At 37.5% G+C, this 14245-nt stretch overlaps 1 protein-coding gene across 15 annotated transcripts in view; it reads left to right on the top strand.

The window, feature by feature from the left end:
• The window catches only part of Pnut (septin 7-like protein pnut), a 79357-nt gene that overhangs the window by 59188 nt on the left and 5924 nt on the right, over positions 1–14245 (top strand). For 11 of the 15 annotated variants that reach the window (XM_071793494.1, XM_071793495.1, XM_071793496.1 and 8 more), the window contains 9 exons: positions 1074–1551; positions 3432–3639; positions 3743–3995; positions 4239–4428; positions 4795–4960; positions 5810–5851; positions 7459–7594; positions 7902–8065; positions 9458–10000. In XM_071793494.1, coding sequence (XP_071649595.1) covers positions 1074–1551; positions 3432–3639; positions 3743–3995; positions 4239–4428; positions 4795–4960; positions 5810–5851; positions 7459–7594; positions 7902–8065; positions 9458–9617 — 1797 coding nt within the window. In that variant the 3' untranslated portion in view covers positions 9618–10000. Of the gene's footprint in view, positions 1–515; positions 800–1073; positions 1552–3431; positions 3640–3742; positions 3996–4238; positions 4429–4794; positions 4961–5809; positions 5852–7458; positions 7595–7901; positions 8066–9457; positions 10001–14245 lie in introns of those variants that run through there. The other 4 variants (XM_071793491.1, XM_071793490.1, XM_071793489.1 and 1 more) reach the window with 4 other exon arrangements.

The raw sequence follows: 14245 nt of genomic DNA on the forward strand, positions 1-14245 counted from the left end.
AACTTTGAGGCTCAGTATCTTGATTTTAATACCGGAAGAGGTACTGAAATTTATACCACGCATAAAGCACACCTAAATTAACGTATATTCACAGTTTTAAGAAAATCTATAGAAAGTCGATTTTCTCTAGTATAAGGACAAAAGAACTACCTTAAGAGCTGAAAATCCCAACAACATATTTAATTTTAATTACAATTAAACTTCTCCAACACGTCACATATTGTATAGTTATAAGATAGCCCATTTTTGCAATTTTAACTGCCTCAATATTGTGATGTAATAGAGCAATTTGGCAAGAACGTGACATATTGATCCCGTGAGGGATTGGGAATCATCTTAACCAAAAAGAAGAAGGAGAAGCAATTTGACAAACAGGATCGTATTCAGCATCCAAGAAACTACCGGAAACGACTAGTTTCGTTCTTGTGCTCGAAAAAAAGTAATTTTTTGTTGTGTTGTAAATAACAATAACAATGTTATTGTTATTAATATTAGATTGTTAAAATATGAGACCTACCTTTGGTTTCAAGCCGAATAAAATAGGAATAAGTGAATAAAAATCCCGATTAAAGCGATCGAAATGTATAGTGCCATAAACATTAATATAGCTTGTATTATACTCTTAAAAAAAATACGTATATCTCTCTCTCGAAATTATGTAAAACAGTTAATTCTTTCGGCAGCGACCGGAACGCGAACGGCTCTCCAGTGGCCGAAGCGTCGATCAGGTCGATCTGCCGATATACGTGATTCGGCCGAGAGAGCTAGGCACTCGACATTCAACGCTTTCAATTATTACGTAATAACACTCAATAACAAAAACATTTAAAAAATTTATCAACAGAAACATTTCAAGTTAACATTTCAAGTTGCTCGGCCGCAGTGAGCAGCATGTGGACAGTGACTATAATCACTGCTCGGCCGCACCGAGCAATATAATGGACAGTGACTATAGTCACTCTCCGTACTGAAAGAGTTAATAGCTAACAGCTAATGCCATTCAGATTCTCGAGGAATCCAAGCGCCCGATAAATGCAATAAGGAAATATCGATTATTCTCTTATTCTTCGCAGATCCAAACGAAACGTGAGTTATTCTTCAAGGGCGACAGCACGGGGATAATCTCATCGCCGTCAGTGCCGTCGGTGCCGCCACCGCAGCCGCCGACACAAATCCCCGGCTCTCAGGTGAACAATTTGTCGTCGGTGGCGAACGCCACGACAGCTAGCAGCAGCCTCACGTCTCCGAACACGGCGCCGGTATATTCGAGCGGGGCCCTGACTGGGCTCAACGCAAAATCGCGGCTGCCGGCCGCAGCAACGACAATCCCGAACGACGCCTCGGAGGACAGCAACAGGCGCGAATCGGCACGTACCGCGATCTCCTCCAAAGAAGACAGCAACAAGGAGACTAGTCTGCTGCACCATGCGCGACCCACTCCGCCCACCAAACCCAAGGAGCTCGACGGCTACGTCGGCTTCGCGAATCTCCCCAACCAGGTCTATAGGAAGGCCGTAAAGAAGGGCTTTGAATTCACCCTCATGGTCGTAGGTCAGTGATAGTTCGTAATAAAAATTCCGATAAGTTGTTCGCACGATTAAATCATTTTGACACGAATTGTACCTACAAGTTATTAATGACATAGTTGTATTAATATGGATTTGATAATTTGTGGTTTAATTGTAACCGGGAATTATTACTCTCGAGAGTAATGAATCAACCGATATTTATGCTTTGTAAAATATGCAAACGCGTACACGAGAATTTTTTTTAAAGCAACGTTTGTTCGAATGGATCGATAAGACATAATCGCGGTGGCCGTGGAAGCACTGCGGAGTACTATCGAGGTCGAATCTCTGTTCGCGGCGGGAAACGCGATCCCACTTCACGGGAGCTGGGCATTAAAATGTCTATTATGCGGCAACGGAAGAACAACGGCCATCTGTCTCGCGAGAGCTAGAGCTAGACCTGAAAAAGGACAAAGGAATCCGTTTCTTCGGTAGTTGCAGCGGTATTCCCATTTCGGGAATATCATCTCGCGATGCAACCTCCCATCTGCCGAGCACGTGCGAGTTTTTCTCTGTCTCTCTCGTTTAGTTCTCTCCTCGTTCGTCAGATCAAGGTTGTCGCCGAGGTTCAGCGGTTCTCACGCACATGCTCGTCCGCGGAACACACTCAATTCCGACCTTCGTCGACGAATCCTCCTGTCGAATCCTTCCTCTACGTCGATCTCGTCGTTATTTATTGCAAATTATCAGTGGTCAATTTGCGGTAATAAGGCATCGCGTAGCGACTTTGCGACTTCGCCGATTGAAAAAAGCCATAAATCGTTAATTGCAGCCTGTGTTTCCTTCTCTCTGCCGCTCTTAAATTTATCACTTGGCTCCGATTTCCTCAACGGGTAGAGCGGTGTAATTGAAGGCCGTTAACATGAGAATATGACGTATTTGTCCAGTTATCTATATTTCTTATGACAAATGATAAAGAGGCTTTTATGAAATAAAATTAGTGTGTGCCTGAAAATATATTATATGCAATAATGACACGGAAAACATTTTAAGAATCGGCCGGGAATTCGAGAAGGAGGCAGTGACAAAAGTGCTGACTAAACAGTCGATCTTGAACAAAGCGCATGCACGCGGGTGTGAAAGAGTGTCATTGGGTCTGGAGAAATTTGAAACCGTGGTCTGCTACGTGCAGGGGCTATTATTAGCCAGCAAGCGGAGCCATTTCTCCGTAAATAGAGCAATTCAAGAGCTTATCCTTGGCTGAAGGTGTAGGCGCGGCACTTCGCCTGGTTCAAGGTTTGCGCATTAAGAGGTCATGGCATTCGTTTCATCTCATTTCATTTCGGTCACCGTTACCGAATTTATTTGACCGCGGATCCATTAGATCCCCGTGGGACATCTTATTGTTAAAAATGTCCATTGTAAATACTTGGACTGAGATTAATGATCGTTGTCTCGATGACGTTTAATAACTAGGAAGTTCTTGAAGTTGTTCTTGAAGATTGCAACTTTTAGATGCATTAACTTACAGAAAATATTTATGAAACAATATCCTTGCAGAAGGATATATTTTTTGAAAGAAATTAATTGATATATTTTAGTTAATATATTTCAATTGATTTATTTCAATTGATATATATATCTTAATTGATATATTTAAAATTTTTTAATATTGCACGATTAATTAATAAATATCTTTTAGAATATTTCTATAATTAGAACTATAGAGTGTACATTTCTGTAAATGTTTAATCACATTATGTGAGTCATTAAGATATGTATTTTGCTACGCTGTAATTATATATAATTTGCGTCATCTCTTATTCAATTTTTTTAATTTAAAAAATCTCGCACAGATTAAATTATCCCAAGATTACATATATCTATCAAAGCGTGCTAAAGAGTCTTTTAAATTTTTTATAGGGGAATCGGGTCTCGGAAAATCCACCTTGATTAATTCCATGTTCCTGGCGGACATATACAGTGCCGAATATCCCGGACCTAGTCTCAGGATAAAGAAGACAGTTGCCGTGGAAACTAGCAAAGTGTTACTGAAGGAGAATGGCGTCAATCTTACTCTCACGGTCGTTGATACCCCTGGTTTCGGTGACGCTGTGGACAACAGCAACTGGTACTACATCCACTGACAAAGCGATAAAAAAAGCTCGCGATTAAATTCCATCAAATCCATCCGTCTTTGGACAGCTTACTTAACATCATCTATTTTTGTCCAGTTGGATGCCAGTAATCGACTACATCGAGTCGAAATATGAGGAGTTTCTCAACGCGGAATCCCGCGTGACGAGACGGCAGATCCCAGACAGTCGAGTGCATTGCTGTCTCTACTTCGTCGCGCCCTCTGGTCACGGATTGAAGCCACTTGATGTGGAGTTCATGCAGCGTCTCCACGACAAAGTTAATATTATACCTGTTATTGCTAAGGCAGACACCATGACGCCGGATGAGTGCGCACACTTCAAGAAACAGGTATAATTCATTTACAATACATTATAATTAAAAAAAAAAAAAAATCTCGTTTGTCTGAAAAGTATAGGAGATATAAAAGTAATACATCACAATCAGAAGTTATTGTAAAAATCTTTAAGACTTTCTTAATTTAATAGATAAATCTGTAAATAAAATATATTTAAAAGCAGTCCAATAAGTCTAAACTTCTTTTTATGTATTTTTCTTTGTAAATTATTAATTAATTATTGTCTCACTTTCCAGATCTTGAATGAGATTGCGCAACACAAAATAAAAATCTACGAGTTTCCGGAGGTCGAAGAGGAAGAGGACAACAAATTCCATAAATTATTAAGGGACAGAGTGCCATTCGCAGTCGTGGGAGCGAATACAGTCGTCGAACACGATGGGAAGAAAGTGCGAGGAAGAAAATATCCATGGGGAATTGCAGAAGGTACATACATATTTTTGAATCGAAATAATTGGACGATAATTTATATTGCTGGATAAAAATAATCATTTAGATAACTACAGAATAGCTCGTCCAGCTAGTTTTTATATCTTCAAATTTTCCATTTAAACGTTTAACTACACTTTATTTCACTTCTGTTATATCTAGTTTAAGAGTTTCTTTGCGCGCTCTTACACTATCTATATTAATATAAAATAAATAGTATGTAGAAAATAAAATTAAATAGATAAATAAACATCTAAGGGTCATTCGAATCTTAGAAATATGATCGGTATATTCTTTCTTTATATGTATAAACTGTATATATCGTTTTTTTATCATTTGTTTCTATTTCATTTCCGTGCGAAGTTGAGAATCTAGAACATTGCGACTTCATTGCGCTCCGAAACATGGTAGTAAGAACGCACGTGCAGGATTTGAAGGACGTGACGAATAACGTGCACTACGAGAACTTCAGGTGTCGCACCTTGGCCGGTCTAGGCGTAGACGGCAAACCAACAAAGGCCTCAAATAAGTAAGTAACAATTCATGGGATTTCTCATTATTCGTTTGATTACTGTATTAGAATAGTTTTGTCGAAAAGTAGATGTGTCTTGTTCTCTGTCGAAATAGATAAATCGAGCGTCATATAGTTAAATGAAGAAAAAAAATAAAATGTGCTAATTATTCATGTAAATATCTAGAGTGAATCTGATCAATCGTTGCTAGAGTCAAGTGATAAAAACTACAGCCCCAAAAACAAGTGTCTATGACAGCCGTTTAGTCTCATATCGGCGTAATGCGGTCTAATTTATTAATTCACCTGTCCCTAAGTGGCGAAATATTAATGTTATTGCCGGACGTGATAAAGACGACGGGGACGACTACTTATCTCCTTTAGTAGGGCTCGCTCGCTGTTACGACGCTCACTTTTTCTATTCGAAACATAAGCAAAGTTGTTTCGTTGAGTTTGATTTGAGCACGCAGTGTGTATCTCGGCGAAGCACTCGACTGTGTATGCGTGATGAGATGATCGTTTATCTCGAGCTTCAGTATTACCAATAATACGACGCTGTGATTTTTGCGAGTCGATTGCGTGTAACCGTTCGAAACATGCTTGTATCACACGGTATATTTCTGTCTTTCCATTTTTTCTTATCGTCCTGAAGAGAATTCAGAGAAAGGTTGTGCATGCAAACTATTGAAGTCCCCAGTGACTCTCGCGTTTGAACTATCTTAGCGTATCTCGATCGCGAGCGAGATCTATATCCGTAGATTAGACACGAGAACGCTGCCGAGGGAGCGGAAGGGACCAACGAACCAACCAACCCTTCGACAGCGTGTCGCCCGTGCGAATTTTAATGGTGAATTTCTTATTGGTCAGTTTGTGCCCTCCAGGAGTGATGAACAGTTTCATGACGGTGTGGTAAGTCCTTTAATAAGGCTCAAAAGGATATATTATGGTTTTGTGTGCACAAGCCTTGTCGAGTTTCGAGACTTTTCCCGTGATCTTCCAATCTAGGAGGACTCACTGCGCTGAGTACATCATAAGATTAAAAGCAAAAAAATGTAATAAAAGAATATTAAAGAAAATTAATGAAACAGACATCGTACGCTCTAAATCCGCTGACCGTAATTTTAATTGATTTTCATATCAGGATAAATAATTAAATTGGAATAGTAATTCAATTATTTCAGTTTATAACTTATACATATAAGAGCCGTGCATTTTCTCTCAACTCTGTATTTGTGTAATGACTGTAATGCATTCTATAAATATAAAATTAAAATGCATCTGATTTATATATTGCGAGAGATCGATCTAGCGCTTACATTTGATACGTCCAGTGAGCTCTCCGAAGTAATACTTGATACAAATTATTGTATGTTATTTAAAAAGAGAGCAACTAGTACATTAGATTTTCCACATTGAACGTAACACTATTTAGGTTTGCTTGACACCCTTATATTTATGTGCGTTTATTTTTGCATTAGTATTTATAACACAACATGTAACAAGTAGTCCCCTTACATAACGAGGAAGCATATTTAGCTACTTTTACAATATCTTTTATAACACCTGTAAATATATTGTGGCTTTGAATATTTCACTATGGTAATCTTCCCTAATTTGTATCGCAATAAAAATATAAGAAAGAATTAATATTGTTAATGATGAATCGGTGATACATAGAATATTCTCATACTATTTAATAAACGCTGAACGCAATATAAATATATAAAATTATATATTTCTATATATGTAGTAATGATATGCGCTGCATGAATTTTGTAACAAACCTCCGGAATGTAATCGGATCTCATGTATTTGGAGCATTGTTTTAATTACCATGATACAATAATGAACCAAATATTATCTGTAATTTGCGTGACATCAATTCGACGCAAATCCAGGCTCCAGCATTTAGCCCTTAACTGATTACAATCCCAAAACACTTACAAGCTTATCGCCGATGGATTGTCTATTCTATCGCGCTATTACCGAGAATAGTTATTCTATTGTTATTTTTTATCTCTCACGGTAAAGAATACATTTATAGAAAATATGTGTCTCTATTTCTCGGAATATTCGTAGCCTCGTCATACCGGACGTGTGACTTTTCCATGATGATGCCACGTCGGTTAATATGATTTACCTACTGTTATCTCTTTGCAGCATCACATGTAATCATTATTCAATAATTCGCTCATATATAAAAATTATTTCTATATTAATACAATTGTAGTAAATTAATTGTGTAGTTAATTAAAGTTTTTATAGTCTCTTTTAAAGGACCGAAAGTTTATCTCACCAGAATTTAAAGGATGAAATTCCGGTACTGCAAAGAGCTAACGAGATTTTTCATGTGAGATTAAGTATAGTAGTAGCGCTCATTAACAATTAGCTATGTGCCGAACGCTCCTAAATGTCACACACGTTATTCTATATCCGTATTCCGTATTCCGACGGTACGGTATCCAGTATTTCATTAGTTCATACATTTTCGTTTGAATCTACTTGAATCTTTTTAGGAACCCGTTGGCGCAGCTGGAAGAGGAGAAGCGTGAGCACGATAACAAGATGAAGAAAATGGAAACGGAGATGGAGCAAGTTTTCGAGATGAAAGTTCGCGAGAAGAAGCAAAAGTTGAAGGATTCCGAGGCGGATGTAAGTGAAACATACCACCGATATTACTTTTTTTTATCCTAGGATTATATAAGTCAAGATTAGTGAAAATTCGCTCAAATTGTACGACTATTATCATTTAATTAATTAAAAACTAATTTAGAATTTTAGAAGATAATTTTATTTGATCAATGTTCTCGTTTGCTCCAATACGAAATTATTCCCAACTGGCGCGAATTTTTGTCCTATCTCTAGTGGTGTTTGTTATTATGCATTATTTGGCGAAACGTAATTGTTCGAGTAACACTAATATCGAGTAACACTAATATACGGGAAATTCGGAAAATAGTTACAGAGAAGGCACGAACAAATGCGACGCTCGTTGGAGCAGCAAGTGCGCGAACTCGAGGAAAAGAGACGAGCGTTTGAGGTGGAGAAAACTGCCTGGGAGCAACAGACCGGCCACAGTATTGAAGAATTACGTAGACGCAGCTTAGAAGCGAATTCGAAAGAGTAAGTAGCCTATACCGACGAATACGAGAAAAGTTGTTGTGTTTTTTGCACTCTTACACGTTTATTTCTCCATAATATCAAGGAAGGTATATCGTTGTTTCTCGCACGAAATTTTTTGTTGGAAATGTCTTTATATTCAGCTTTATTCTGATTTTTTTATCGCTAATACGAACGATCAACGAAGTTATACATATATATCGCTTGATGCTTAGCCGCTGGTGATTTAGTATGGTTCTCGGAGTTTAGATAACCGGTTTGATTGACGCAAAAAGCATACAGCGCAATTAGAGTCTGACGCAGCTTGATAGCTTTCTTGTACACTATGTTCTGCCACCGTATCTTCTTCCGGCTGCGGAATCGTTTATCAAAAATGAAGTCGAATTTGCCGTAACGAAGTTATAGCGAGATCTCATTACGGAAGCTATTTAATATCATTAAACAAAGCTCGATGAATTGAAATTGTAAAACAAATCTACGATACTTAACGCTTTATATAACTTCAAATGCTTTAATAACTTCAATTAAAAAAATGTTTTTTGTAAAATATCGCAATATTCTTATCAAAAAGTTCTCGAAGAAAAATTCATAGGTAAAAGAAAGATACGATAGTAAGTACACATTGTATGTACAATATAGACTTCGTTCTTGCTATTTCGTAGTCGCTAATAGTGTCTAGATTTTGATGTGCAATTTAATAGTTGTCGCACTGCAATACATTCCATTCACGCTTGATATTTATGACCCTTCACATCCCAATCACTTTCACGAAGCTTGCACTAATAATGGAATAATAATCGATCGTTATCGATTCGACCCTAAGATTATCGTCGCCGAATGAATTTTATTTTACAATTTATATTCACGCGATATTAACCGCACATGTATATATTATGACTTTTACTCGCATAATTTTCATGCATTTAGCGCTGAATGAGGCTATTTCCTGTAATTTTAACTTATAGTAAGATATTGGATTATTATTAAATGTGCAATATTAGATAGATATTAAACGTTTTTTCTTTGAATCCAAGCAACGCGATTGTTGTTTAAAAGACGTCGAAAGGCGTCCGAGAAATATCTTTCTTTAAATTAAATAATTGGGTCGAGATCCGATGAGCACATTCAGCACTAAATCGCCGCTGACGTTGCTGCACCGTTCCCGCGGAATCAGAAAGGAACAGAAAACTCGTCGCACAAAGAACGTCAGCGGCGTTCTCCAGAGGACCATTCAATGTCCCGTTGCTAATCGCGCGGGTCATATAGGCTTAATTCCGCGCATATTTTTTACATCCGGATGTACGTAGCTTGCTACCGGATATACGTTCGCCAAAAAAGTCCGATTTGTTTGTCTCTCTTGTGTGTATACCGTATCGGGGTATCCTCCTGATCTAGGACGGGATCGATGTCCTCCGAGGGATCTGGAGGCGGCGGGGGTACGTTGAGGGGGCCCCGAGGGATAAGCAGCCTCCTTCGCCGTCACACCAGTTTCAAATCACCTCAAGACAGCCCCGCACAGATACAGCTTGTCATACAGCATCCTGAGCACCCTTAATAGAGACCGTCTCCTAGACCGCTCTCGCTCGCTTGCGAGACCCGTTCCGAGATCACCGCGCAAACTCCTCGCGCTCGACCCTTATCAACCCTTATCCAGTCGAGATTGTCCTCTCTTTTGAACAGCGACAGGATCACTCGAAACTTCTCTTAGATCAACAAGAGTGAAAATCAAAATAATTTAGATTAGTCGGTGGCTCAAATCAAAATAGTAAAATTGAAGTCTTTTGTTTTCGCTATACACACGCGACATCGATCGCCTGAATAAGGGTTGAGAAAAATCTTATCATCCTCGAGAAGAGTAAGTGTTGCCTATCTGAACGATTCGTCGACGTTACTTCAGCAGTGATTAAAGACAGAAATAAAAAATCCCTTTCTTTTGAATATTATTATCTTTGATTTGTTACCAGTTTACCTTCATCTTTTCAAGACTGCAAATTTTTAACAGAGACATCGAATTAATTCTTTTATGTTCCAGATATATAATTTTTTATTTTTAAGCTTAGTGATTGAATCAATTTTTTTTTATTTATGGTCTTTCTCAATCAATTTCGAACTTTTGCGTTAAATGGATCTAAAAATTGTAAATATACCCTGTATATTACAGGGTATAAGCTGCACTTACTCGCCCTGAGGCGCGTGTGCGTGCGCTCTTTAACCCATTCGAGACCTATCGTAATCCAAAGCGATTGTATGTTTCTAACAGTCCATGAGCCCGTCATACAGCCATCGTACGACATGAGACGTGTGTTTACAAGCGCGATGCAGTAAATCTTTCCGCTATTTTATATTCGATCGTATCGCGTTTACTTCACTCGCTGTCGCGTCTCATTCGCGCATTAATTAATGGAATAATAATCGTTATCGATTCGAATTAATTATTATGTCGACGACCCTTGTTGGAAGACATTGCGTACAACTTCAACGTACATTTAACGCTAATTAAAGCCGAGAAAAGTAGGTTTGGAATGTCTTGGAAAACATGGAAATCGCACGGCAAGCAGTTGCATTCTTGGACGAAGTTAAAGTCAGTTTCTTACGTTGTGCGAATATCTAATTAGCGAGTATCTCTGTAATCGAGCGGCTATTTAGTATGTATTTGCCAAATTAAGCTTTAAGGAAGGTCTTAGCATGTTTCTAGAAACATGCTAAAATTTCAAATTATGATGCGAATCTTGCTTTGATAAAAGTTGAAATCGATACCTGGCAACATTTGATTAACAGTAAATTAATTGAAAGAGCAGGAATTGGCGCAAGTCGAAAGAAGCTTGTCGTCGGAGATTAAAATTGAGAGTCTTGGCTTGGAAAGTTAAGAAAGTTTCGTTGCCAAAATAAATTCTGTCCTAAATTTCTTACACGACGCTCATCCCAGCTGGTTTTCTCGTTTTCCCGGACACCTCGTTCTCGAATCTAGATTCCTTCGTTGTGTCATTACGCGTCTCGTGTTACACGATGTACGTCTCAAGCGCGACTCGTTACACGTATATTTTATTCGCGAAATCTTACTTACTTTCGTCACCGCATCGCGTACACAAATGCGAACTTTCAGTAAATCGTGGTCTGGGCGATACGCACACAACTTATAAGGTATATACATATATATTCAGGGGGTATTATTTTAAGTGATTCAGCTGAATATCTCTTAAAGTAAAAGAGATTGGAAAAATTGTTTCAGACAAAAGTTGTTTGGTTCAAAGGGGGACATAAGGTGGTGTCATTGGTTTGACCATGGATGGTCGTTTAAAGCTCACGTGAACGACACCTTTAATTTCTTAAATGGAAACCCTTATTTTTCAATATATATTCTTGTAGCTAATCCCGAGAGCTTTTCAAAACACTATAATAAAGTATTTTTTCCTTAAGAACTTTTGGAATTATAAGGCTTGAAAGTTCTAGTATTTTGACATAAAATACAAAATATCTTGTAAAACATTAATTTTTCGGTAATGTTACCTTAAAACTTTTATGCACAGAATAATGAGACGAATCAATTGATATGAAAAAAAGACATAGTTTCTTTAAGAAAAAATATGTAATTTGCAACACGCATCTGCATACTTTTTCTTAAAAGCAACTATGTCTTTTTTTCATACCAATTGATTTGTCTCATTATTTTGCGCATAAAAGTATTAAGGTAACATTACCGAAAACTGTTTTACAAGATATTTTGTATTTTATGTCAAAATACTAGAACTTTCAAGCCTTACAATTCCAAAAGTTCTTAACGAAAAAATACTTTATTATAGTGTTTTGAAAAGCTCTCGAGATTAGCTACAAGAATATGTATTGGAAAATATGGGTTTCCATTTAAGAAATTAAAGGTGTCGTTCACGTGAGCTTTAAACGACCATTCATGGTCAAACCAATGACACCACCTTATGTCCCCCTTCGAACCAAACAACTTTTGTCTGAAACAATTTTTCCAATCTCTTTTACTTTAAGAGATATTCAGCTAAATCACTTAAAATGATACACCCTGTATATATATATATATATATATATATATATATATATATATATATATATATATACAATATATATATATATATATATATATATATATATATACACAATATATATATATATATATATATATATATATATATATATATATATATATATATATATATATACAGGGTGAATTTTAATGGATGTCCCATCCTTTTACCATCAATACTTCATCGAGCATCCTTTTTTTGATAAAGAGCACTTCACTTATATAGAATAATTGTTAAACTTTACGTCTTCGTTACAAAATGGAAAATTTTTTTATATATATAGAAAGAAAATTGAGACAAATTGGCAGATGACAATTGTGAATGGGACATCCATTAAAATTCACCCTGTATATATATATATATATATATATATATATATATATATATATATATATATATATATATATATATTAGCAATGTATATGTATATGTATATTTAGCAACGTATTTTTGGCACTTTGAGACTTTGATAAACCTTGAGATTGTACGTAAGAAGGCGCAAAATTATGTATCACTCGTCCTCAAACAGGAGCATCGTTTTTTGTACTCATCCAACACGTTTTACATAGCAATACGCATCGCGCGTGCGCGCACACAAACATGCACACTTTAACCCTTTACCGCGTCGTGATAATCAACCCTCCTTTTCTCCTCGCTGACAGTGTGACGCGTCACGTTCGTTTCCGATCATTGTTAGTGCCGCTATTTGTTTGTATGTCCTCGAGCGTTGATGTTCGCAAAGACACGGCTTTATCGTTCCTTGGTATATCCGATTTTCGCGTGGCGTGGCAAAGGTAAGTTGATCTGTCAGTCGAAAGCGCGGGAAAACATATGAAAATTACAAGTGAAACTCCTGACTGCTAATCCAAATGTGTTATTTTTACATACGCATAAACGTCTAGAATGACAATCGCTGAAAAAAATGTCCCGGTCGCGAGAGAAGACGTGCGATAAAGGGTTGACACAAACGGTTCATAAACTCGCGCGATTCGTCAAGTTTCAAGTCGATTGTAAACTCTAAGCAAGCTGTCGGTCTCATCCGTTCGATTTACTCTTACATCATCGTTCGTTCATCACTCTGCGAATAACGATTGCTCAAAAGTACATGCTCGTAATTTAGATCGCTCGCACAACTATCTAACGTTGTGTTTCTCGACGTGGAGGCTCGACCCCAAAGAGAGGAAGCGGAGACAGCTTGGTAGAGGATGTAACCGCCTATTACTAATAATCACACGCAAATTGTATATTGTTAATTTCTCGTAATTGATAATCTTTTTTTTACCTATCGCAAATAAACGCAATGCTTACCTAAAACTAGTTACTAACCGTTTTCAGTCCTCTTGCGATTATTTAATTTATCGGAATGTTTGCGACGCAACAAGGGAAAATTGTAACTGCGAGAGAGAGAGAGAGAGAGAGAGAGAGAGAGAGAGAGAGAAATTCTCGCGGTGGGGATTTGAGGGAGAAAATAAATGTATAAATGCGTTCTTAAAGCGCGAAAATCCGCGAAGAATGAATGCCCAATTTTCCCTCATCGCCTTTTATTATGTACCATAATCTGCCAAATGCGCATAATGTTTTTACCGTTTCATATTGCATATCATCATTTTAAACCCGACTTTTTGTATAGGTAGTTAACTTTTTAATAAGAAAGTAGATGTTTCACACACGACAAATTGAGCAGCGCAAGTAAATAAACAATGTGCAAACGGATTTTCAAGCAAAACTTTCCCAGTAAGTAAAATGATAGCAGTCTGTCGGCAGATTGGTAACAGATTTGATCAGACATGTCAGCAGATTGACATCAACTGCGTCCGCATTCAGTTTATGTTCTGCCAGCAGTCTGCTAACATAATCAAACAGCAGATTGGCAGCAGAAATCGCGCAGACAGAGCCTACTGACAGACAATGTGAGCAAATTAGCAGCAGAAACCACGCAGAGCCTGAACGGTTCCAGCAGAATCTGCTCGATTTCTGCTGCCAATTTACTGTCTGGTTATATTAACAGATTTTGTTACACTTCTGTTGGCGTTCTGCCGACATCATGTGATATATCAGAATCTGTATCAAATCTGTAGTCTTTCTGCCGACAAAATTTGTAGCAGATACTTGGCAAGATCTGCTTTCGACA

This window comes from Temnothorax longispinosus, chromosome 11 (genome assembly GCF_030848805.1).
Source record: "Temnothorax longispinosus isolate EJ_2023e chromosome 11, Tlon_JGU_v1, whole genome shotgun sequence".
NCBI classification, from domain to species: Eukaryota; Metazoa; Arthropoda; class Insecta; order Hymenoptera; family Formicidae; genus Temnothorax; species Temnothorax longispinosus.